The sequence below is a fragment of the Oncorhynchus keta genome, chromosome 6, assembly GCF_023373465.1.
Source record: "Oncorhynchus keta strain PuntledgeMale-10-30-2019 chromosome 6, Oket_V2, whole genome shotgun sequence".
NCBI lineage: Eukaryota > Metazoa > Chordata > Actinopteri > Salmoniformes > Salmonidae > Oncorhynchus > Oncorhynchus keta.
In genome coordinates, this window is record NC_068426.1 from 23342334 (window position 1) to 23369223 (window position 26890).

The following is a 26890-nucleotide window of genomic DNA, read 5'->3' on the forward strand; positions in this document are numbered from 1 at the left end:
AAGCATTGATAGTTACACATCCTCCCTGTGTCAGCAACCAGATGTTCCATTAGGGCTGTAATCGAAATGGCTGTATATAGCAGTGCCGGCAGGACAAGCCCGTAAAGTGGGGCTCCTAATTGCGTGTGGGGTGGGTGACTAGTGACTACACTTTCTCACTCAGACACAAACATCTCTGTCACTGACCACTGATAAAGTTCAACCTCCCATTCTCTCCGGTGTCTGTGCTAATCTACACAGAGACGGTGTCATGATGTTAATCTCAGGAATAAACCACTAAATGATTTATGTGGGTCCAAAAAGGCGCCCAGCCCTGAAAGCTGATATAGGAAGGGGACATGGCAGCTCATGAGACTGCCCCATATGATTCATAATAAATATGGATGCATTAATGAAGGGGTGTGATGGTGTGAGAACTGCTCAGGGAAGGTGATGGAGATAATGCTGATACCCTTATGATGACACTCCTCAAAGCTAAGGAGAGCCCCGATGTCACGACTTCCGCCGAAGTTCGTCCCTCTCCTTGTTCGGGCGGCGTTCGACATCACCGGTCTTCTAGCCATCGCCGCTCCATCTTTCATTTTTCCATTTGTTTTGTCTTGTTTTCCACACACCTGGTTTACATCTCCTCATGGTTACTATGTGTATTTAGACCTCTGTTCCCTCCATGTCTGTGTGGGGTATTGTTTATTGTCTAGGTTGGCACGCTTCCGGCTGGGTTGCGCAGGGTTTTATTTGTACCCGTGATTCGTGGCAGCCGGTACTTTGTACTTGGTTGTTGTACTTTGTGCTGCCTCACTTGTTCTTTGGGCATTTGTTTTTGTGACGCGGTTGCGTTCTGTTCTTACTATTGCCTCAGTAAAGTGCTTCTTTGTTCATTCATCTCTGCTCTCCAGCGCCTGACTTCCATGCACCAGATACACCCACCGCATGACAGAATACCTCACCCTTGATCGAGTCAGCAGGAGCAGGTGCCCCTGTTATAGGGGTAGAGGAGCGCGTCCAGGAGCACGCAGCGGTGCTCCACCATCTCGGCGCCGCCATGGACCGCGTCGTCCAAACAATGGACCGCTGGGAGGGACAGGGAGTCCCGCCAGCACCCCCACCAGAACAACAGTGGCCTACACTACTTGCTCCCCCTGCACCCGGTTTCAGTGGGATTTGTCCCGCCCACCCCAGGGAGTACGATGGGACGGCTGCCCGCTGCCAGGGTTTCCTGTTGCAGTTGGAGTCATACCTGGCGACGGTCCACCCGGCTCCCTCGGGCCGTGAGAGGGTGTTCGCCCTCGTCTCGTGCCTCTCGGGGATGCCCTGGAGTGGGCCAACGCCATGTGGGTGGAAGGAGATGCGGTGTTGGACCACTTCGAGGAGTTCACCCATTGTTTCCGGGCAGTCTTCGACCACCCGCCCGACGGTAGAGCGGCGGGTGAACGTTTCTTCCACCTGCAGCAGGGGACAAGGAGCGCCCAGGAGTTCGCTATAGACTTTCGGACCCTGGCCGCCACAGCGGGATGGAACGACTGGGACCTGATAGACCACTATCGCTGCAGTTTGAGCGAGGATGTCCATCTGCAGGGACACCACCCTCACATTTGACCAGCTGGTGGACCTGTCCATCCGGCTGGATAACCTGCTGGCCACCCGCGGACATCCAGATCGGGCTCTGTTGGTTCCATCCTCCAGCACTAACGCTCCGATACATATGGAGCTGGGAGGTGCTGCGCTTAGGGAGGCCGGAGGGGCCTTCGCATGCACTATCTGTGACCGCAGAGGTCACAGATGGAACCAACAGAGCCCGATCTGGATGTCCGCGGGTGGCCAGCAGGTTATCCAGCCGGATGGACAGGTCCAACAGCTGGTCAAATGTGAGGGTGGTGGTTCCTCTAGGGGTCGAGGCAGCAGGCAGGCAACCCCAGCGTCACCCCAGGTGAGCCAGCACCATTCACACCCAGAGCCATCTGTTGTACACCTGTTATTGCATGTAATTTTTCCTGAGTTTTCCCCGCATTCCCAGCACAAGGCACAGCTGGGAATTCGAGGATCCCTAAACTATGAGCATTCGCTCATAGTTTAGGGATCCCCATTGCTCTAGTGGCTGTTCCCTTCCCAGTTCACGCTCTAGATATTCCAGCCTTAGGGTCCGGGTTTATTAGGGGGGCCACCGCTCCCCTGGGCATGGTGACGCAGGGGGTCACAAGGAGAGAATCAGTCTCTTCCTCATTGACTCTCCTGCGTTTCCCGTGGTGCTAGGCCTTCCCTGGCTAGCATGTCATGATCCCACTGTCTCATGGCAGCAGGGGGCTCTTACGGGGTGGTCGCGTGAGTGCTCAGGGAGGTGTGTAGGGGTTTCCGTTGGTGCTACCACGGTGGAAAGTCCAGACCAGGTCTCCACCGTGCGCATTCCCCCCCGAATATTCCGATTTGGCTCTCGCCTTCTCCAAGAAGAAGGCGACTCAATTACCACCCCATCGTAGGGGGGATTGTGCGATAAACCTATAGGTAGACGCCACACTTCCCAGGAGTCACGTGTATCCCCTGTCACAGGCGGAGGCGGTGGCTATGGAGACATATGTCTCCGAATTCCTGTGTCAGGGGTACAGTCGGTCCTACACTTCACCCGCCTCCTCAAGTTTATTTTTTGTGAATAAGGACGGAGGTCTGCGCCCGTGTATTGACTATTGAGCCCTAAACCAGATAACTGTGAAGTACAGTTACCCGCTACCTCTCACAGCCACAGCGATTAAGTCAATGCACGGGCGCGCTTCTTCACTAAACCAGATCTCAGGAGCGCTTACAACCTGGTGCGTATCCGGGAGGGAGACGAGTGGAAGACGGCGTTCAGTACTACCTCAGGGCATTATGAATACCTCGTCATGCTGTACGGGTTGATGAATGCCCCATCAGTCTTCCAAGCCTTTGTGGAAGAGATTTTCAGGGACCTGCACGGGCAGGGTGTAGTGGTGTATATTGATGACATTCTGATATACTCCGCTGATATATAAGCGCCGAGCATGTGTCCTTGGTGCGCAGGGAGCTTGGTAGATTGACCCAGCAGCAGCCAGCCATCCTCCAGAAGGTCCTGGAACCGCCTGGGACTGTCCTAGAACAGCAGGCTGCCCTTCATATGCTCCTGTCCCAGACCATCGAGGGGGCCCCGGCGTACTCTGTTCGCTCCATACTAGATTTGAGGCGTCGGGCAAGGGGCCTTCAGTACCTCCTGGACTGAGAGGGGTACGGTGGGGGACGTATTGGACCCTTCAATGCTGCGGGAGTTCCACCGTCTCCATCCGGATCGCCCTGCAACTCGCCCTCCGGGTCGTCCCCGAGGCCGGTGTCAGTGCGCTGCTGGAGCCGCGCGTCAAGGGGGGGTACTGTCACGACTTCCCCCGAAGTTCATCCCTATCCTTGTTCGGGAGGCGTTCGGCGGTCGACATTACCGGTCTTCTAGCCATCGCCGCTCCATCTTTCATTTTTCCATTTGTTTTGTCTTGTTTACCACACACCTGGTTTACATCTCCTCATGATTACTATGTGTATTTATCCCTCTGTTCCCTCCATGTCTGTGTGGGGTATTGTTTATTGTCTAGGTTGGCACACTTCCGGCTGGGTTGCGCCGGGTTTTATTTGTACCCGTGATTTGTGGCAGCCGGTACTTTATACTTGAATGTTGTTCTTTGTGCTGCCTCACTTGTTCTTTGGGCATTTGTTTTTGTGACGCGGTTGCATTCTGTTCTTACTATTGCCTCAGTAAAGTGCTTCTTTGTTCACTCATCTCTGCTCTCCTGCGCCTGACTTCCATGCACCAGCTACACCCACCGCAGGACACCCGATCAACACTTAGGGAGAGTTGGAATCCTTACCCGGACCAAGCAGAAAATGTATTGCGATACACCACTGTGTTTCTATAGTCAAAAGAGTTATGTGGGTTTGACAAGTTATCTTGCTGAAATGTAAAGACACAGGGATGGTGTCACAGTTAGAATACATGTGATTTCAACTTAATCCCTTCAGGAAGTAAACTTAAATTAAATTCACTTCTGGAATTGATAAATCCTCATTATTGATGAATGGCTACGTTGCCCAGTCTTATACATAGCTCTAGAATTACCCTCTCCTAATCATAAACCGGGGGTAGGTACCATGATGTCAAGCCATACAGGCCGGTGGCTACTATAAACAGGAGAGGAAAATGTGAGAAAATTGCGTTATCATAAGCAGCACTGACCTCTAGAGCATCACCAGGCTTACTACACCTACCCTCAATTCAATCCCCCCTTTTTTACGTGACAGTCCCTTCCCAGAAGGAGATTATATTTATTTTCAATGGTCAACTTTCACACAGCATGACAACACTTCACATGGTTCTGTGTGTTACATACTACACAGAGTATGTGGATTGGAGGTGCCATGACACCTTACTTAAACACTGTTGTCTGTTCTGGAATTCCAATTTCTTCAGACCACCATTCATTACACACTCATTCCTTCATCATTGGCCGTAACTCAGAGGCTAAGTAGTCAGCTGATACTCCCTGATCTTACCATTATGTCCTATATCAGTGTTTACCAAATGGTGGGTGGCACTGGCAGCCAATTTGTACTGGGCCGGAGAATGGCTTGTGACTAGAAACAACTAGGCCTAATTTGCCCATTTGGGTGGCTCACAAGAAAATACTAAAGGAAACATACCAGGAATCAATACAATGCAATATTACCACCAGCACTACCAGCGTCACCAGAGGCATACTCACTGAGTTGGCCAGCTCCAGGTAATTTCCCCCCAGGGGGGCACAGCGGGCGCTGGTCTGGGACAGGAGCATATGAAGGGCAGCCTGCTGTTCTAGGACAGTTCCAGGCGGTTCCAGGACCTTCTGGAGGATGGCTGGCTGCTGCTGGGTCTTTGTTTGCTGAAGCTGGATGTCTGGACTCTGGAGGTCCCTGGCTCCAGAGTCGTACTCCCAGCTCTCTCTGGCCCCTGACAGGGCCCCTAGGGGACACATGTTATAAATCAAAACTAAACAGAACTAACTCATAACTAATAAGCACTGTGAAGGGTTTACACAACCAGATCTGATTCAAGAGAACCTCAGTCTACATATTTTTATGCATGCCTTATTGCTTCCCTGTGCAAGTAGATGTACATGTTTTGTTCTCTGTGGATTACTTTTGAAGTGGTTTCATGCACATGTAAAGTGGGTCGAGTTAGGCTAATTGAATTAGTCACTATAAATGGCCCATGTTCGTGAATGGGCTTGAGATAAACATTCCTGGTCATTATGCTCTCATTTCATTACATAATAATGAGCACTCGCAGATATTCCAGGAACAATTCAAACAAAGGTGACTGAAGGTGTAGGCTAGCAACAATGATAAAAACCCTAGCCTCAGTCATGCAGGTTATGTTGTGGTTGTTAGAAGTTTGGTGTCAGTTGTTTATGGTTAATGACTGTGGTATAAGAGTAAGTGGTAGTTTGTGGTTAGTTGTTGGATGTTAGGTTTAGTTGTTTGGTGTTGCCTGTTCTTAGTTGGTTTTATGCTTGTAGGCAGCTGTGATTAGTTGCCGTCTCTTGTTCAACAATACCGTTTACAATTGTGCCTAATCGTGATTGGCTATCTCCAAACTCACCCAGGCTGTTCTCGCTGCTGGTTGGCCAAGAGGCGATGTGTTCCCTGAGCTTCCTAGTTTCAGAGTCCTGGGAGCGTTGGGAGAGCTCGCCCTCTTCCTTGCGGATCTCGTTGACGAGCTGCATGCGGCAGCGGGTGAAGTCCTCAAAGGAAATCTTGCCTCGCTCATCCGCTCCCAGCTGGCCCATGATCTCTGCCACAGACTCCTCCATGTTAAGCTGTCTGCACACCATCAGCAGGTCATTCCTAACAGGAGAGAGGGAGATGGAAAAAGAGAGAGAGCGAGGAAGAGAATGGTTTTCAATTGTCTGAAGAGTGGTGTACAAGTTGCAGCACTAACCTGAATTTCTGGTACATTAACCAGGGCACCAGCCTGAGAAATGTGCTTCACTTCTCAAAGAAGTGAAAAGTGATATTAGGAAAGGTTTAGAGGGGGTAAATAGGTTTCTTAGATGAAGTTGAAAAGCACACAATTCGTGTCAGGCAAAATATGTTCCCCTAAAAGGGGGATTTGATCTTCAAGCTGTAGTTATTTAGCACAATGGATATCTTATTCATCAGTTTCATGTCTAAGGATTTGTATGCATGGTTCAAGTTGTCACCTTTAAGGCCTTACAGAGGCAACCAATCCATTTTATACCGTGCATTCTAGGCCACAAATAGTATCTCAAGTGGCTAAGCAAACCATGGGTTTCTCTGTAAAAACAGAAGAACAGACGTGTTTGAGTTAAGTCAAAAGTGCCAATACTCTTAAGCTCTCGCTCCTCTCCTGCATGTTTGACTTTTCCCTCACTGCTCACTCTGCTTCTGTATAGCCTTCAGCAGGCCTACTTTATTTACTAACAAGAACAAGAATCAACACGTCAGAGTTCATAAAGATCTTATAATTAGAGACCACCGCTGTGATTAGAACTCATATCGCTGTGTAAACTGTAACTTAATAACTTACTGCCACCATAACTCACACTCTCAAGACTATGTTAGGACAGGAATAGGCTTAGATTCTTATCTCGAGGTATGGGCAAATGTTCCATTTCAGTTCCCTGTGCTCAGGAGTCTTCTCTGTGATCTTGACTGGCTCATGCCATCTTGATGTGTCTTTGGGTGCTGCATCAAAACCAGTTGCTGTGATCGGCGTTGGAGGGTTGGTGTTTATTTACACTACGTAGGCTAAGGCCTCGTCAATAAACATGGGGCCGCGGGAAAGCAGTAATTAACAACATTAGTGCATAAGCTATTAGAACATGAGCATCGATACATTTTCTTGTAACAAGCTAAAAACTGGATGGTAATTATTATGATATTGTTGGTCACATAATAAGAAGTACAGTGTGTTATTGGTCAACAGTTTATTATATTCTGGAGCTAGTCAGTGGTCTGGGGGTCTAGTTTCATCTAGTTAGATCACTGTTGCAACATTTCTATCGTCAAACGGAAATTAGCTAGCGAACTTTCAAAACCTCAAGCCAACGCCATGGCATGCAGATGTTTTGTAGGTTGCCTTTGCCAGTTGTCGAGCCTGAGCACATTTCGAATACCGAGGTATGGTTTCGAAGCAGTCAAACCCAAATCTGAGAAATTATTCGCTACTGAACTCACCGGAAAATTAAATTAGTTTATATTACAAAACTAAAGCAAAGAATCGCAGCTAAATCAATTGTAATATTTTCAGCTCGTAGCTAACGTTAGATGTATATGGACAACATGTAACATTGAATTCTAAATCCACCTTGTAGTTAATAAATAGCATACCTGTTGATGTATCCATCACCGTCGCCGTCGCAAGTCAGAAACAACCGCCTCATCCTCTCCTCTTCGCTGGTGCTAGATGTGTCACTACTACCGCTACTCACACTCACAGCCGCCATGAGCTTCCCTCAATAAATACTCTTAACTTGGCTACTACCGCTTCTAGTATCCAATCTCAACAAAGTAACTGCTCCTTCATCACACTTCCCGTAAGTGTAGGCTAATAGCCGGCACTGGGTTGAATAGAAACAAATGTAAACTTGGGTTTAGGTCATTTCTGCGAAAAGAAGGGTGCAGCGTGTGCCGTAAAAGTCAAGCTCGACATCTGTTGGGGGTCAGCGAGGGCGTTAAAATGCTTTTGGGTAAACTGTTGGTGAGGCGGAGTGGGTTGGTCTTTCGGCAGTCTAGCAGAGCATTGCAATGCACTTTGTAGGATATTGCCCTGTACAGCATTACAACTATGCACAATGATTGCACATTTGATAGTTAAAATAGCAAAACTATTTATAACTATTTATAATTTCAACGAGGACTGTCAATAAAGTTACCACATGTATGTTGTTGCAAAGTAACAAAGCATTTCATTGATGAAACATGAATACCTGAAGTAATAATATAGGCCTAGCTAGGTAATAGACCAGTATGTAATGGCTGTGAGCTATTTACAGAATACATTTGCCTAATGATCCATGTGGTACAGCAAACTGTCCATAGAATTCAAGATAACATAAATATAATAGATGTAGGCCTGGCTATCTCTATGAAACCATCTTTCACAGCAAAGAACAGGAGACTTCATCATGTCTAAAGTCTGGACTCTGAACAAATGTAGTTTGTGGATGGATCTTTTCCCCCTCTTGTACTCTACTCTGTCTTTTCTCAGCTCCTTGGTTTAACTGTTGTAACTGACCCGATAGTGAACCTAGTTGTCTGCTTGACTTGTGACTTTGCATTAGCCAATTGAGCTGACTCCTAGGCGCCTTCAGTTCGAAATGTCTCACAAGGTCACCTGACTAAAGTTAACCGAATCACCTCTGCTTTCACCCCTTCCACTTCCTACATTGGTGCTGTGACTCAGATTATGTCTACATCAATTGCTCAAGTTTCTTCAAAGACGAGATGCTTCCGTCTATAGCCAGAGGACTCCTGATATCTCCAGGACTGATAGATACTGTTAGTATAATTTTTCTATTAATTAGTTGTTGTCTAGTACTGTCTTTTTGCTTGCTAGGGCCATCAACTTTAAGAACTGTCTGTCTTCCCAGTAGCCTACTTGGTGTGTGAACTGCTGAGAGCTCATAACTTGCAGTTGACACATCAACCAGGATTAGGGGGCAGGGCAATTTGTTACTGTTGTTGTTTTCGTAATCAGTGGCTGTATTGGAGGGGGAGTGGCTTCTCCTCTCCTAGTCAATTAGTAGTGGGAAGTGTACTCTTCCCCTCTGCTAGGCAATTAGCAATTACAGTTAGTGCTTCAGTCTCCCCTGTTTTCTCAGCGGTGGTCTCGTAGCCAAAACTAAGACGGTTCTGCCGAGTTGATCTGTGGAAAGAGAGGACGCCATTAGTTATAAATGTCTCCAGCGAACAGAACATAAACAATTATTGTAAAGTTTTACCTTCTATTTTAAGCAAGGCTTGGTCTCCAGCCGCATTTGGAACTGCCGATCTGCAGTCAAGAATGCCAAGTTCATCTCAGCCGATGCTGCCCTTCAGTCCCGAGACATTTTGGCCCAGATGGAGACATGGATCAACCAAGAGAACACTGCTACTCCAGCTGCTCTCTCTTCATCTGACTACGTGTTATCTCATAGTCCAATAGCATCTGGTCATCGCGGTGGTGGCACATGTCCACTCTTTTCTCTCTCACTCACCTGTCCATCTCCTCATTTGAAATCCATACCGTCATTTGTCCACTCAAGATGAACATTGTTTTCATCTATCACCCACTGGGTGCCCTTGGAGTTTCTCAACGAGCTTGACAACTTGATATACTCATTTCCTGATGATGGTTCACTGCTCTTCGTACTGGGCGACTTCAACCTCCCGACATTTCTTTATAGCTCTTTCTCTCCCCTCCTTGACTCTTTTGGCCTCAGCATTTCCCAGTCCCCTCCTACTCACAAGGCAGGCATTACGCTTGACCGCATCTTTACTAGAGGCTGTTCGCTTACTAATCTCAGTGCAACCTCCCTCCAGGTTTCTGATCACTACTTTGTTTACTTTTCTGTCTCTCTCTCCTCCAACCCTACCCACTCAGCCCCTACCCAGATGGTCATGCGCCGTATCAATCTTCGCTCTCGCTCTCCCACTCCTTTCTCCTCTTCTATCCTATCATATCTCCCTTCTGCTAAATCCTTCTCCCTCCTGTCTCCTGGTTCTGCCTCTTCAAACCTACTTGCCTCCCTTACCACATCCTATGATTCGCACTGTCCCCTTTCCTCCCGGCCGGCTCGGACCTCCCCCTCCTTCTCCATGGCTGAGTAACTCATGGTGAGCTTACGGAACAGAGCTGCAAGCAGCTAAGCGAAAATGCAGGAAAGGTCCTCCAGAAGTTATAATCCTTTCACAATCCTTTTCCTCTCTACCTTCTCCAGCTACGTGTCTGCTGCTAAAGCCACTTTTTTGTATAATTAGATTTTTTTTTTAATTGTTAAAAAAAACATACAAACTAACATTTACTTACAGTTCCACAAACATTATGTAAGGGATCTCGTCCTCCTCTTCTGAGGAGGAGAAGCGAGAAGGATCGGAGGACCAAAACGCAGTGTGGTAAGAGTCCATAATGTTTCTTTTAAAACATAAAGAGAACACTACGAAATACAAAACAATAAACGTGAAATGAACGAAACAGTCCCGTGTGGTGACAAACACTGACACGGAAGACAAACACCCACAACCCAAAAGTGAAACCCAGGCTACTTAAGTATGATTCTCAATCAGGGACAACAATTGACAGCCGCCTCTGATTGAGAACCATACTAGGCCGAACTCAAAAGCCAACATAGAAAAACAAACATAGCCTGCCCACCCAACTCACGTCCTGACCATACTGAAACAAAGATAAAATAACAGAACTAAGGTCAGAACGTGACACATTAATGACATCACACTTGCTCAGACACCATGTTCCCACCGTATCCAAAGCCAATGTTGTTTCCAATACCTGTAAGACTCTACCCTATTTGACTTCAAATTGTGTTATGTTTCTGTCTGTATACATTTTGTTTTTATATATTCACTACCATTCGAAAGTTTGGGGTAATTTAGAAATGTCCTTACTTTTTAAAGAAAAGCTTTTTTTGTCCATTAAAATAGAATCAAATAGATCAGAAATACAGTGTAAACATTGTTAATGTTGTAAATGACTATTGTAGCTGGAAACGGCAGATTTTTAATGGAATATCTACATAGGCATACAGAGGCCCATTATCCGTAACCATCACTCCTGTGTTCCAATGGCACGTTGTGTTAGCTAATCCAAGTTTATAATTTTAAAAGGCTAATTGATCATTAGAAAACTATTTTGCAATTATGTTAGCACAGCTGAAAACTGTTGTCCTGATTAAAGAACCAATAAAACTGGCCTTCTTTAGACAAGTTGAGTATCTGGATCATCAGTATTTGTGGGTTCGATTATAGGCTCAAAATGGCCAGAAACAAAGACTTTCTTCTGAAACTCGTCAGCCTATTCTTGTTCTGAGAAATTAAGGCTATTCCATGTGAGAAATTGCCAAGAAACTGAAGATCTCGTACGATGCTGTGTGCTACTCACAGAATAGCGCAAACTGGCTCTAACCAGAATAGAAAGAGAAGTGGGAGGCCCCGGTGCACAACTGAGCAAGAGGAAAAGTACATTAGAGTGTCTAGTTTGAGAAACAGACGCCTCACAAGTCTTCAACTGGCAGCTTCATTAAATAGTACCCGCAAAACACCAGTCTTAACGTCAACAGTGAAGAGGCGACTCCGGGATGCTGGCCTTCATATAGATGAGATGGTAGATAGTGTGGTCTACAGCTTACCTCAGGTGAGCAATACCTTGAGACTTCTTTTATATTAGAGATTGCACAACAGTTCGTATTACCAGACGTAGCTGCTCTGTCCTGCCAATGCATGGAGAAGCCAGCCAGCTTTATATTATCTGTGTCGTCGTTTAGCCACGGTTCGGTGAAACATAAGATATTACAGTTTTTAATATCCCGTTGGTAGGATAGTCTTAATAGTAGATCGTCCAGTTTGTTTTCCAATGATTGCATATTGGCCAATAATACTGAGGCTAGTGATGGTTTTCCTACTCGTCGGCAAATTCTTACAAGACACCCCACCCTCCTCACCCTTTTTCTCTTTCTTTTCTTCACTGGGATTTGGGCCTTGTCTCGACAAAGCAGTATATCTTCGCATTGGACTCATTGAAGAAAAAATATTTTTCCAGTTCGAGGTGAGTAATCTCTGTTCTGATGTCCAGAATCTCTTTTCAGTCATAAGAGACATTATGTACAAAATGAGTTACAAACAATGCAAAAAAAAACTTTAAAAAATAGCACAGTTGGTTAGGAGCACGTGAAACGACAGCCATCCCCTCTGGCGCCATTATCACTCATCACATGGTCTCTGCGACCATTGCTATGCGATTGACACTCAAATAATGGCTGAACCTTGGCCGTGACCCCACTCTCTGAGGGTGTCTCAGGGGGAGTGGGATATGCAAAAAATGAATTTTATAACATGTATAATACATACTTGTACATGTGGGAAATATGACAAATGTAAGCACCCACCTACAGTAATTATGAAAAACTTTACTGAATGTTCTGCTCGTACTTGCAGTAATTTAGTGGTTGATGGGGAGCTAGAACTAAAGCGTTCTACAAATTGTTATGTTCCAGCCCCCTACCATTCGCTCAAGGAAAAATCGTCCCATGCTGAATCTAGTTGATGATCCCTGACCTATATGGTATTAGTCGAAAAGGCGTACGATATGATGTGGATGGAGGGGGTTGCTAATCAAGCTTAATCTGTTGGAGGTAGGAGGAAGAATGTACAATTGGATAAAATACTTCCTGTTTGGAAGATCTATCCAGGTGAGGGTGGGGATGTCTCTGTCAGGCAGTTACTTGGTGGATAACGGTACACCGCAGGGGTGTGTGATTAGTCCTCTTTTGTTCTCAATCATGATCAATGATGTTTACTCTCAGGTATGGACGGATATTGGTAGGTCTTTATTTGCAGATGATGGGGCCTAATTGAAGAGGCAAAGAAATGTACCATACAAAGTCAGGAAGGTACATGAAACGGTTGAGGTAGAGCAGTGGGCATTGAAGTGGGGATTCAGGTTTTCTGTAGAGAACTCAGTGTTTTTTAGGTGGGAGATGAGATATGCCTGAGGTTGTATGGGAGACATTTGGAGAGGGTGGGGTCCTTCAGGTTTCTTGGGGTATACTTTGATACTAAGCTGACATGGGCAGAACACACGTATAGAGTGGTGGGAAAATGTAAAAAAAGTTCTACATGTGAAGCTCTCTGACAGGGACAGAGTGGGGGCTGGGCGTTCCTCAGTGAGGACCACGTATGTTGCTTTGATCCAATCTGTAATAGACTATGGAAGTATAGTGTATGGTTATCAGGATATCACTGGAAAGGCTTGATGTTATATAGGCACAAGGTAGCAGAATATGTAGTGGGGCCTCTAGTGTCAGCTCTACAGTTGGAGATGGGGGAGATGCTATCACATATAAGAAGGCAAAAGCTGACAATGAACTAGTGGGTTAACTTACAGGGGCATGGGGTGTTTGAACCCCACAAAAGGGTTACTACAGGCATGTTGGGAACATGAACATGGACAGAATACATTTTTTAGATGGGTGGGTGAGGCAGATGAGATTGTATGGCATGGACTTTAGCCCCACAGTACCTATCCCTGTGAGTCCACCATGGCTACTCCCACCTCCAGTAGTTGATTTACAAGTGTTGCAGAGAGTACGGAAAGACAGGGAGGGGGTTGATCCATCCAAGTTATTTAAAAGACAACTGGATACAGTATATATGAATTCTATACCAATATATACAGATGGGTCAAAAGATCCAAGGACAGGTCGGACTGGGTCAGCCTTTGTTGTACAGTAAAGTTGGGTCGCAGTAAGGAAATGTATTACAGACCACCTGGCTGTATACATAGCAGAGCTGATGGCTGTACTGTTGGCCTTGCAGTGGGTGGAGGAAGTTCCAAAAATAGTAAAGTAAACCTGTCCCAGACCTTCTGTTTTCAACTCTCTAGAGAATGCAGGAGCGGCTATGATCGGCTATGAAAAGCCAACTGATATTTACTCCTGAGGTGCTGACCTGTTGCACCCTCGACAACCACTGGGATTATTATTATTTGACCCTGCTAGTCATCTATGAACATTTGAACATCTTGGCCATGTTCTTTTATAATCTCCATCCGGCACAGCCAGAAGAGGACTGGCCAGCCCTCATAGCCTGGTTCCTCTCTAGGTTTCTTCCTAGGTTTTGGCCTTTCTAGGGAGTTTTACCTAGCCAACGTGCTTCAACACCTGCATTGCTTGCTGTTTGGGGTTTTAGACTGGGTTTCTGTACAGCACTTTGAGATATCAGCTGATGTACGAAGGACTATATAAATAAATTTGATTTGATGTAAAAACAGACTTTGTTTACTTGCTGTTTGAGGGATAAAGTTTATCCTGTGTTGGTGAGTGTAGCTATTAAGTCGAGTTTGACCATTTTATCAATACAATGTGTTAAATGAAGCTGTCAACATTGTACAATGAACGAGCCACATGAAAGCAAACAAGAGGCAGTGCTGTATCATGAATACAGCCAGGTAAATGGTGTTTAACCCATTTACATGTGACTATATGATACAGCACTGCATCGTGTGCCTTATCGCATTAATAAAACTGTTAAAATAACAATTCATTTTTAAAAATTCATTAACATTTTTATTTTGATAAGTACATTCATACAATTTCATTTTTCTGCCAGAAGATATTGTCCAGCCATGAATCTGGTTATTTTGGTCATGTTGCTACAGATGTGACCCAGTCCTTAATTATATTTGTATCATTGCTATGCAAAAGGACTGGTCATCCATTATAAAGAAAATGTTTGCTATGCAGGCTGGATAACGTTATTGTCACTTGCTTCCGAGCTAGTAAGCCAATTTCAACTCAGTCACGTCAAACACTGAACCTGGAATGACAGTACACAATGTGGATTATTATTATTTATTTATTTAGGGGGTAGATCAGCTGTAATATTACAGATATATTGTAGCTTCCATCAATGCAATTGTCTGCATCACTTACAATCACCCATATATTTTTTGCAAATATATACATACATGCATACATATAAATACACAAATGCATACATATACGTAAGTACATACAGTTGAAGTCAGTAGTTTACATACACCTTAGCCAAATACATTTAAACTAGTTTTTTCCTGACATTTAATCCTAGTAAAAATTCTTAGGTCAGTTAGGATCACCACTTTATTTTAGAATGTGAAATGACAATACTCAATGATTTATTTCAGCTTTTATTTCTTTCATCACATTCCCAGTTGGTCAGATGTTTACATACACTCAATTAGTATTTGGTAGCATTGCCTTTAAATTGTTTAACTTGGGTCAAACGTTTCAGGTAGCCTTCCACAAGCTTCCTACAATAAGTTGGGTGAATTTTGGTCCATTCCTCCTGACAGAGCTGGAGTAACTGAGTCAGGTTTTCAGGCCTCCTTGCTTGCACACGTTTTTCAGTTCTGCCCACAAAATTTCTATAGGATTGAGGTCAGGGCTTTGTGATGGCCACTCCAATACCTTGACTTGGTTGTCCTTAAGCCATTTTGCCACAACTTTGGAAGTATGCTTGGGGTCATTTGGAAGACCCATTTGCGACCAATCTTTAACTTCCTGATTGATGTCTTGAGATGTTGCTTCAATATATCCACATAATTGTCATTCCTCATGATGCCATCTGTTTTGTGAAGTGCACCAGTCCCTCCTGCAGCAAAGCACCCCCACAACATGATGCTGCCACCCCCGTTCTTCACGGTTGGGATTGTGTTCTTCGGCTTGCAAGCCTCCCCCTTTTTCCCCCAAACATAATGATGGTCATTATGGCCAAACAGTTCTATTTTTGTTTCATCAGACCAGAGGACATTTCTCCAAAAAGTACGATCTTTGTCCCCATGTGCAGTTGCAAACTGTAGTCTGGCTTTTTTATGGGGGTTTTCCTTGCTGAGCGGCCTTTCAGGTTATAACGATATAGGACTCGTGTGGATATAGATACTTTTGTACCTGTTTCCTCCAGCATCTTCACAAGGAATTTTGCTGTTGTTTTGGGATTGATTTTCACTTTTCGCACCAAAGTACGTTCATCTCTAGGAGACAGAACGCGTCTCCTTCCTGAGCGGTATGACAGCTGCGTGGTCCCATGGTGTTTATACTTGCGTACTATTGTTTGTACAGATGAACGTGGTACCTTCAGGCATTTGGAAATTGCTCCCAAGGATGAACCAGACTTGTGGAGGTCTACAATTTTTTTTCTGATGTCTTGTTTGATTTTTGGGGATTTTCCCATGATGTCAAGCAAAGAGGCACTGAGTTTGAAGGTAGGCCTTAAAATACATCCACAGGTACACCTCCAATTGACTCAAATGATGCCAATTAGCCTATCAGAAGCTTCTAGAGCCATGACACAATTTTCTGTCATTTTCCAAGCTGTTTGAAGGCACAGTCAACTTAGTGTATGTAAACTTCTGACCCACTGAAATTGTGATACAGTGAATTATAAGTGAAATAATCTTGTCTGTAAACAATTGTTGGAAAAAGGACCTGTGTCATGCACAAAGTAGATGTCCTAACCGACTTGTCAAAACTATAGTTTGTTAACAAGAAATTTGTGGAGTGTTTGAAAAACGAGTTTTAATGACTTTCAACTTCTAACTTCAACTATATATGTTGAAGAGGGTGGGGCTTAAGCTGCATCCCGGTCTCACCCCACGGCCCTGTGGGAAGAAATGTGTGTGTTTTTTGCCTATTTTAACTGCACACTTGTTGTTTGTGTACATGGATTTTATAATGTTGTATGTTTTTCCCCCAACACTACTTTCCATCAATTTGTATAGCAGACCCTCATGCCAAATAGAGACGAAAGCTTTATTGAAATCAACAAAGCATGAGAAGACTTTGCCTTTGTTTTGGTTTGTTTGTCAATTAGGGTGTGCAGGGTGAAAATGTGGTCTGTCGTACAATAATTTGGTAAAAAGCCAATTTGACATTTGCTCAGTACATTGTTTTCACTGAGGAAATGTACGAGTCTGCTGTTAATGATAATGCAGAGGATTTTCCCAAGGTTGCTGTTGATGCATAGTGGTAGTTATTGGGGTCAAATTTGTCTCCACTTTTTTGGATTGGGGTGATCAGTCCTTGGTTCCAAATATTGGGGAAGATGCCAGAGCTAAGGGTGATGTTAAAGAGTTTTAGTATAGCCAATTGGAATTTATTGTCTGTATATTTTATAATTTCATTGAGGATACCATCAACACCTCAGGCCGTTTTGGGTTGGAGGGTTTATATTTCGTCCTGTCGTTCATTCAAGGTATTTGGAGAATCCAGTGGGCTCTGGTAGTCTGTAATAGTTGATTCTATGATTTTTATTTACATTTACATTACATTTAAGTCATTTAGCAGACGCTCTTATCCAGAGCGACTTACAAATTGGTGCATTCACCTTATGACATCCAGTGGAACAGCCACTTTACAATAGTGCATCTAAATCTTTTAGGGGGGTGAGAAGGATTACTTAAGGATTACTTATCCGAATGCACTATATGAACCCTGATCTGTGACAAACTCTCAAATCTACATTATGAACTTTAAACTAAAGTAACTACCTGTGGAATCCTCTGTAGCTCATACAGACTGAGGTGTTACATTAAATGTGGTCCCTACCTGTGGAGTCCTCTGTAACTCATACAGACTAAGGTGTTACATTGATCATGTATATGTGTTTGCTGTTTGTTCTTTGTTATAGAGCCAAAAAAGATTAGAGAATTGGTTTCCCCATACATCTCCATTTTGGATAGATAATTCTTCGTGTTGTTGTTTGTTTCGTGTTTTCCAATTTTCCCAGAAGTGGTTAGTCTATGAATTCTTCAATTACATTGAGCTGATTTATAATGTGCTGTTCCTTCTTTTTCCCTAGTGTATTTGTGTATTGTTTTAGTGATTCACCATAGTGAAGTCGTAGACTCAGGTTTTCAGGATCTCTATGTTTTTGGTTGGACAGGTTTCTCAATTTCTTTCTTAGGTTTTTGCATTCTTCATCAAACCATTTATCATTGTTGTTAATTTTCTTCGGTTTAGATTAGATAGGGAAGTTGAGAGGTTAAATATACCGTTAACATTTTCTACTGCCAAATTTACACCTTCACTATTACAGTGGAATGTTTTGTCCCTGAAGTTATCTAGAAGGGATTGCATTTGATGTTGCCTAACTGTTTTTGTTAGGTTTCCACAATACATTCCTTCCATCTATAGCATTTCTTAGTATTACTTTGGCTTTGATGCCTCATGACTGAGTATTGCTCAGTTAAAGTAGACTGTGATTTTGCTGTGATCTGATAGGGGTGTCAGTGGGCTGACTGTGAACACTCTGAGAGACACTGGTTTAAGGTCAGTGATAAAGTAGTCTACAGTACTACTGCCAAGAGATGAGCTATAGGTGTACCACCTACCGTAGGAGTCCCCTCGAAGCCTAGCATTGACTATGTACATACCCAGGGTGCGACAGAGCTGCAGGAGTTGTGACCCGTTTTTATTGGTTATGTTGTCATAGTTGTGCCTAGGGGGGCATATGAGGGAGGGACTGCTGTCACCTCCAGGCAAGTGTTTGACCCCTGTGTGCTGAGCGTGTTATGTTCTTGTCCGGTTCTGGCATTGAAGTCACCACAGACGAGTACATGTCCCTGGGCCTGGAAATGATTGAAAAGCTGTCTTCATTAAAGTATGGGGATTCTAGTGGGGGGATATAGGTAGCACACAGGAGGTCATTTTTCTCTGTTAAGATCATTTCCTTTTGAATTTCTAGCCAAATGTTAAATGTTCCTGTTTTGATTAATTTAATGGAGTGAGTTACGTCTGCTCTATACCAAATTAGCATACACCCGTAGTCCCTTCCCTCTTACACACCTGGTAGTTTGGTGGATGGGACTACCAGCTCTCTGTAACCTAGAGGGCAACTAGTGGGTCCGTCTCCTCTATACTATGTTTCTTGTAGGATGACAATGTCTGTATTTCCAATTTTTTTGATGAAGTGCAGGTTCCTGCTCTTTAGGCCAAAGGCAGATGACCTCAGGCCTTGGATATTCCAAGATGAGATAGTGAAGGCTTTGTGTTCCATAAAGTGTCCAATGTTTTTGGTTGTGTGGTTTGGTCTCAGGACAGTAAGTGTGAGCAGAGCCGGCTGAGCATCTGGTACATGCCATTGACTTGGACGAGTGCAAGAGTGGGGGTTGGGCCTGTTTGCCTGCTCCCGGCCTGGGCATATGTGTGACTTTTACAAGTCAGGGTATGAGTTGAGAAACGTGCCTATTTTCATCGAAAGTACGTAATGTCACGATTCCAAATCTGTACAATATTACACATAGCAAGTTAATTATATCACATCTCGGAAAATATTTGTAGTATTGTAATTCTTGTTGATGCAATTCATGTTAATGTTGTTTTTTTTAGCTCGCACCCAATTGACTCCCATTCACTCCTTGAACAAGAGCTCTCCTTGTCCCTGATTCGCCCAGAATGCTCCGCGCGGCCCAATGACGTAGCATGTGTAACGCACACATTGGGCATAAATTCGATTCCAATGGTGTTTTCCATCTCTTCTAAAGTATCTCTGATCATGCACCTCTAGTGGTGATTTATCTGAATCTCATGAAGTCGGTCAACGTTTACAAACTGCTGGATTAGACGAACAGAGGCGCACGAGGGTTATCTGACATCGGTATTAGCTAGTTAAAACGTTACCTAGCTATATGTGAAACATTGTATCTATGACATGCATGTATAATTAACTCAACGATGGATAAAGTTCAATGACACGTTAGCTAGCTTAATTCCGCTAGCTAGCTAGCAACCTAGCTAACGATAGCTAGCTACCAGTAACGTTACTGGGTTAGCTAACATTCATTTTTAATAGCTAGCTAGCTATCTTTCTGAGTTACTAACGAGTTTGCTAAGGTGGCTAACAAAATCAACACATGTCATTAGTTCGATTTTTACTCAAAGATTTGCTAAAAGTAATGTATGGCTCACACTGTCAGTCACAGAAGCTCAGCCTCTGGTGAAAGCTATGGCTAGCTAACTAAGTTATGTCAGAGTTTATGACTAACTAACGTTAGGTAGAGGAGAGTCAGTCAGAAGTAGTTAACAGTGAATATTTGTCAGCATCTGGCCACTTGCATGGTAGCTCAACCCTTTTGTCTCTAGTTAGCTAGTCCAAGTAACTAAAATGTGACCGTCATCTAGGGAGATTGCAGGTTGGTTGCAGGTTGGTTGCATATTAACTAGCTACATCTTATTAACACTTGTGTTCTACAGTGCATCATGTCACGTCCTAGTAATACCTCACCCAAACCTGCCATGGCCAAATCAAAACACTCTGGTGGTGGGGGGCCCAGGGGCAAAGGGCTGAAAGACATACGCATCGACGAAGAAGTTAAGATTGCTGTGAACATCTCCCTTGAGAGGTTTCAGTACAGTGAGCAAAAAGGTAACATAAAATGTTCATTCTACTCATGTGATGAAGTGGTGATTCATGGAGACATTTGGATTATGTGATGTAGTATACTACATTAGTTCTTTTGATTTTACAGAAATGGAGTTTCCTTCCTCCCTGTCTAGTACTGAGAGAGCCTTCATCCATCGCTTTGCACAGTCCCTTGGATATATCTCTAAAAGCAGAGGGTAAGCAATATAACTAGACATCAGGTGTCAGAGCCCGTAGTCTTAGGTCAACCTTGGATACTCCTGTTTTAAAAGCAGTACTTGAATAGAAAAATGTGTGTATCCCTCCACAATATTGTACTGGAAATGGAACTCCCTAAAAACATCCATCAGATTTACTAAAGTGTGCTGTGCTTCAAGTCTAACATCCTTATTTCATTCATTTTCAGAAAAGGATCAAGCCGGACCCTCACTATCAGAAAGAAGGATGGCTCGGAGACGGCCCAGTCCATCATGACTTTCAACCTTTCCCACAATTCCAAGCACGCTGTGCGGAGCCTGCTGCAGAGGTTCCCCATCACCAACAAGGAGCGCACAGACCTACTGCCTCGCACTGAGAGGGGCTTGTCTGTGGCCATTGAGGCTGGTGAGTGGCAGTTATATTTCAGGGTTAATAATACATTGATGTCAATGGGAGTCCTTGTCAACCTTTGTTTTTAATAACAATGTACTGATGAATGAATAAATGATCTATCTGTTAAAATGTGTTGACAATTCAAAGTTTTAACATTCCTCTGCCCCTCTTTTTTTTCTCCACCAGAGAGCAGCCGTGACAAGAACAGGACCAGTGGGCGGCTCAACAACGGCATTCCCCAGGTGCCCCAGAAGAGGGGCCCATCTGAACTGGACTTCTTCCGCAGCTCACTTCCTGTGTACGAGCGCCAGGAGGAGATTGTCCAGGTCATCAAAGACAACCGTGTTGTCCTAGTGGTGGGGGAGACCGGCTCAGGGAAAACTACACAGGTGAGGGGGAGAAACATTTTACATCACTGTCCATATAAAGTGCCATAAAGAATTCGCGTCACTTGACTTTTTCAACATTTTGTTGTCTAAATTTAAAATTGATTTAGATTTTGTGTCACTGGCCTCCACACAGTACCCCATAATGTTAAAGTGGAATTATGTTTAGATTTAAATTTTTTAAAACAAATTAATAACAAATGAAAAGCTGAAATGTCTTTAGTCAATAAGTATTCAACCTCTTTGTTATGGTAAACACACATTTGTTCAGGAGTAAAAATGTGCGTTATAAGTCACCATCAGTTGCATGGACTCAGTCTGTGAGCAATAATAGTGTTTAACATGATTTTTGAATGACTACCTCATCTCTGTACCCCACACATGCAATTATCTGTAAGGTCCCTCAGTTGAGCAGTGAAATTCAAACCGATTCAACCTCAAAGACCAAGGTTTTTCAGTGCCTCGCAAAGAAGGGCACCTATTGGAAGATGGGTAAAAAAATATATAACTGACATTAAATGTCCTTTTGATCATGGTGAAGTTATTAATTACACTTTGGATGGTGTATCAATACACCCGGTCGCTACAAAGATACAGGCGTCCTTAACACAATTGCCGGAGAGGAAGGAAACCACTCAGGGATTTCACCATGAGGCCAATAATGTCTTTAAAACATTTACTGAGTTTAAACGCTATGAAAGGAAAAAACGGAGGAAATTATAGTTACTTCCCAATACTAACCTAATTGAGACAGAAGGAAGCCTAAACAGAATAAAAAATATTCAAAAACATGCATCCTGTTTGCAAAAAGGCACTAAAGTAATACAGCAAAAAGATTTGACAAAGTAGTTCACGTTTTGTCCTGAATACAACTTGTTATGTTTGGGGCAAATCCAATACAACACATTGCTGAGTACCACTCAATATATTTTCAAGCATAGTCGTTCCTGTATCATGTTATGGGTATGCTTGTAATCGTTAAGGACTGGGGAGGTTTTCAGGATAAATCAACAGAATGGAGTTACGCACAGGCAAAATCTTAGAGGAAAACCTGGTTCAGTCTACTTTCTACCAGACACTGCAAGATAAATTCACCTTACAAAAGAACAATAACCTAAAACACAAGGCCTAATCTACACTGGTGTTGCTTATCAAGAAGTTTGTGGATGTGGCTGAGTTTTGACTTAAATCTATGGCAAGACCTGAAAATGGTTGTCTAGCAATGATCAACAACTAATTTGGCAGAGCTTGAAGAATTTTCAAAAGAATAATGGGCACACCCCTGAGTGTTAGATGTTAGAACCACCTTTCACAGCGATTACAGCTGTGAGTCTTAATGGGTAAGTCTGGTTTGTACAATATTTGCACATTTTATTATTTAAAATATTCTTCATACTCTGTCAAGTTGGTTGCTGATCATTGCTAGACAGACATTTAAGTCTTGTCAGAGATTTTCAAGCATTCAATGTCGTCTTGGTAAGCAACTCCATTGTATATTTATATTATATATATATATATATTTATTTGTCATCTGTACAGGCTTCCTTCTTTTCACTCTGTCATTTAGGTTAGCATTGTGGAGTACCTACAATGTTGTTCTGTTCTCAGTTTTCTCCTATCACAGCCATTAAACTGTAACTGTTTTAATGTAACCATTGGCCTCATAGTGAAGTCCCTGAGCGGTTTTCTTAGGAAGGACGCCTGTATCTATGTGGTGATTGGGTGTATTGATACACCATACAAAGTGTAATATTAAAAATAAAAGTATTTATGTATATATATATTTTTTTACCTCTTCCCAATTTCGTGGTATCCAATTGTCCCATCGCTGCAACTCCCATACGGACTCGGGAGAGGCGAAGGTCGAGAACCGTGAGTCCTCCGAAACACAACCCATCCAAGCCACACTGCTTCTTGAAACAATGCCCACTTAACCCGGAAGCCAGCCGCACCAATGTGTCGGAGGAAACACTATACACCTAGCGACCGTGTCAGCGTGCACTGCGCCCGGCCCGCCACAGGAATCACTAGTGTGCGATGGGACAAGGACATCCCTGTCAGCCAAACCCTCCCCTAACGACGCCGAGTCAATTGTGTGGCTCCCCATGCGTCTCCCGGTCAGCTGCGACGGAGCCTGGACTCAAACCCAGAATCTCTAGTGGCACAGCTAACACTGCGATGCAGTGTCTTAGACCACTGCGCCACTCGGAAGGCAATTAATATTTTCACCATGCTCAAAGGGATATTCAATGTATGCTTTGTATTTATTTTTCACCATCTACCAATAGGTGCCCTTTGCGAGACATTGGAAAATCTCTCTGGTCTTTGTGGTTGAATGTGTTTGAAATTCACTGTTTGACTGAGGGACCTTAGAGTTATCTGTATGTATGGGGTGCAAAGTTGAGGTAGTCTTTCAAAAATAATGTTTAACACTATTGCACATAAGTTGCATGGACTCACTCTGTGACTTGTTAAGCACATTTTTACTGCTTAACTTACCGTGCCATAACAAAGGATTGGATACTTATTGACTCAAGACATTTCAGCCTTTCGTTTGTAACATTTTCTAAAAACGTAATTCTGCTGACATTATGGGATATTGTGTGTGTGTAGGTCAGTGGACACAATAAGTGTGAATACTTTCTGAAGGCACTGTATAGCCTACAAAGGCATTGCATTGGTATGATAAGGTATTACATTTGTAAATGGAGTTCCTGATCATCTAGAAACTAAATGGGAAGTGTTTTGCCATTCCAGATCCCACAGTTCCTCCTGGACGACTGCAGCCGAAATGGGATCCCCTGTCGGATCTTCTGCACACAGCCCCGGCGTCTGGCAGCCATCGCTGTGGCAGAGCGGGTTGCTGCGGAGAGAGGGGAGAGCATCGGTCAGACCATTGGCTACCAGATCCGCCTGGAGAGCAGGTAGGAGCAAAGAGATGGAGTGAGGGAGGCACTGTCTCTGTTTGCTTTGGCTGAGTTACTGTGAGGAAATTAATGACTCTGGTTGACCCTTTAGAGTTTCTCCTAAGACGCTGCTGACCTTCTGCACAAGCGGAGTCCTGCTGAGAACACTGATGGCCGGAGACACCACAATGTCCACTGTTACTCACGTCATTGTGGTTAGTACAAGTTATTGTATCCTTTTTGTTATCGTTCACTGCCTTGACTGTATGCATGCATGCAATTTGAGGTCAAATTACACTGGTATGAAAGACTACCCAGTTGGCACATTGTGGTTTTTGACACAACCGGATCTGAGCCTATCAGATGACTTGGGCAAAGAGAAAAAATCTCTAGCTCTCCGCTCTGGCCCAGAAATTGAATAATGTGTCCCTGAACAAAGGGGGGTCAAAATCAAAAGTAACAGTCAGTATCTGGTATGGCCTACAGCTGCATTAAGTACTGCAGTGCATCTCTTCCTCATGGACTGCACCAGATTTGCCAGTTCTGTGAGATGTTACTCCCCTCTTCCACCAAGGCACCTGCAGGGGCCCGGGCATTTCTATGGGGAATGGCCCTAGCCCTCACCCTCCAATCCAACAGGTCCCAGAAGTGCTCAATGGGATTGAGATCTGGGCTCTTCGCTGGCCATTTTAGAACACTGACATTCCTGTCTTGCAGGAAAGCATGCACAGAAGAAACAGTATGGCTGGTGGCATTGTCATGCTGGAGGGTTATGTCAGGATGAGCCTGCAGGAAGGGTACCACTTGAGGGAGGAGGATATCTTCCCTGTAACGCACAGCGTTGAGATTGCCTGCAATAACAACAAGCTCAGTCCGATGATGCTGTGACACACCGCCCCAGACCATGCCGGACCCTCCACCTCCAAATCGAACCCGTTCCAGAGTACAGGCCTCGGTGTAACGCTCATTCCTTCGACGATAAACGCGAATCCGGCCATCACCCCTGGTGAGACAAAACCGCGACTCGTCAGTGAAGAGCACTTTTTGCCAGTCATGTCTGGTCCAGCGACGGTGGGTTTGTGCCCATAGGTGACGTTGTTTCCGATGATGTCTGGTGAGGTATTGCCTTACAACAGGCCTACAAGCCCTCAGTCCAGCTTCTCTCTCAGCCTATTGCGGACAGTCTGAGCACCGATGGAGGGATTGTGCGTTCCTGGTGTAACTCGGGTGATTGTTGCCATCCTGTACCTGTCCCGCAGGTGTGATGTTCTGATGTACCGATCCTGTGCAGGTGTTGTGACACGTGGTCTGCCAATGCGAGGACGATCAGCTGTCTGTCCTGTCTCCCTGTAGCGCTGTCTTAGGCATCTCACAGTACGGACATTGCAATTTATTGCCCTGGCCACATCTGCAGTCCTCATGCCTCCTTGCAGCATGCCTAAGACAGGTTCACGCAGATGAGCAGGGACCCTGGGCATCTTTCTTTTGGTGTTTTTCAGAGTCAGTAGAAAGGCCTCTTTTAGTGTCCTAAGTTTTCATAACTGTGACCTTAATTGCCTACTGTCTGTAAGCTGTTAGTGTCTTAACGACCCTTCCACAGGTGCATGTTCATTAATTGTTTAGGTTTCATTGACCAGGCATGGGAAACAGTGTTTAAACCCTTTACAATGAAGATCTGTGAAGTTATTTGGATTTTTACGAATTATCTTTGAAAGACTGAAAAGGGGACGTTTATTTTTTTGCTGAGTTTATTTTCCTCCCTGGACCTGGATGGCAGCTCTCTTCTTTGTCTGTTGATGCATCTGGAAAATGTATTTGGCAAACAGTTCGTTCTCCATTTTTTTCCCTACCCTTTTTCAGTGTTAGTCAAGCACATTTCGTTGAAGGTAGTTAGCTACAGTGTTTAGTAAATTAAGTGAGGACACTTTCTTGCCCGCACATCCTTTGAGCTCCACAACCGTAGTAGGCGCACGCACATTGACGAGCAAGGTAACATTTGTTGTGTTGCGGTAGTTCAGTGCACTTCGCTATGTGGATGGAAACTGACATGGCAGACAGAGCTATTCCGCTAATACCATCCTTCACAGAGAGTTATGTTAGACGGTTAAAGATTAGTATGGCTATGTTAATAAATCTCATATAGCTGTCTGTCAACAGTAGGCTGCTAATGATGTGATAGTAGTCAGTTTACCAATGACAAGGCATGCTGAATGAATGGTAGCCGAGTAGTCAAACCCGACTAAATGGATGAGGTCAGGAATGGATATCTGAAAGCACTTTTTGCCAGTCGTGTCTGGTCCCGCGACGGTGGGTTTGTGCCCATAGGTGACGTTGTTGCCAGTGATGTCTGGTGAGGACCTGCCTTACAACAGGCCTGCTGTTAATAAATCTGTTATGTTAATAAATCTCATATGGCCGGTCTGTCAACAATAGGCTGTTAATGATGTGATAGTAGTCAGTTTACCAGTGACAACAAGGCATGCTGAATGAATGGTAGCCGAGTAGTCCGACCCGACTAAATGGATGAGGTCAGGAATGGAGATCTGAAACAAGCTCATATAGGCCTAGTCCAGTTGTTTCATATTTCAAATATCCTACAGTAAGCAAGACTACTACATTGCATCCAGTAATTGAATTAAGCATTTTCTCCCCAAGCAAAATTAAGCCCGTTTGCATTTTCTATCCACATAAAGACACCTATTAAATAGAATTTAGAGCTTGTAGGAAAGGCATTTCACTGTATTTGTGCAAGTGACACTAAAACTTGAAACTATAATCATTACAGACCACCTCAATTTCCTTTAGGATAAGGCACAAGACTTCTGTGTTGGCTACAATTGCAGTTAC

General features: G+C 44.1%; 2 protein-coding genes across 3 annotated transcripts in view; one reads left to right on the forward strand and one right to left on the reverse strand.

The window, feature by feature from the left end:
- The window catches only part of LOC118384859 (colorectal mutant cancer protein-like), a 126486-nt gene extending 118755 nt beyond the window's left edge, over positions 1 to 7731 (reverse strand). The window contains exons 1-3 of one of the 2 annotated variants that reach the window (XM_052521157.1): positions 7378 to 7731; positions 5627 to 5871; positions 4752 to 4975 (exon numbers count right to left, since the gene is read on the reverse strand). In XM_052521157.1, the coding sequence (XP_052377117.1) occupies positions 4752 to 4975; positions 5627 to 5871; positions 7378 to 7493 (585 nt within the window). In that variant the 5' untranslated portion in view covers positions 7494 to 7731. Of the gene's footprint in view, positions 1 to 4751; positions 4988 to 5626; positions 5872 to 7377 lie in introns of both variants that reach the window. The other variant, XM_052521156.1, reaches the window with a different exon arrangement.
- An 11497-nt stretch (positions 7732 to 19228) lies between these two features.
- The window catches only part of LOC118385260 (3'-5' RNA helicase YTHDC2), a 29084-nt gene continuing 21422 nt past the window's right edge, over positions 19229 to 26890 (forward strand). Inside the window, exons 1-7 of the mRNA XM_035772248.2 lie at positions 19229 to 19395; positions 19992 to 20163; positions 20267 to 20357; positions 20567 to 20763; positions 20938 to 21140; positions 23895 to 24061; positions 24156 to 24258. Of these exons, the coding sequence (XP_035628141.1) occupies positions 19998 to 20163; positions 20267 to 20357; positions 20567 to 20763; positions 20938 to 21140; positions 23895 to 24061; positions 24156 to 24258 (927 nt within the window). The 5' untranslated portion in view covers positions 19229 to 19395; positions 19992 to 19997. The remainder of the gene's footprint in view (positions 19396 to 19991; positions 20164 to 20266; positions 20358 to 20566; positions 20764 to 20937; positions 21141 to 23894; positions 24062 to 24155; positions 24259 to 26890) is intronic.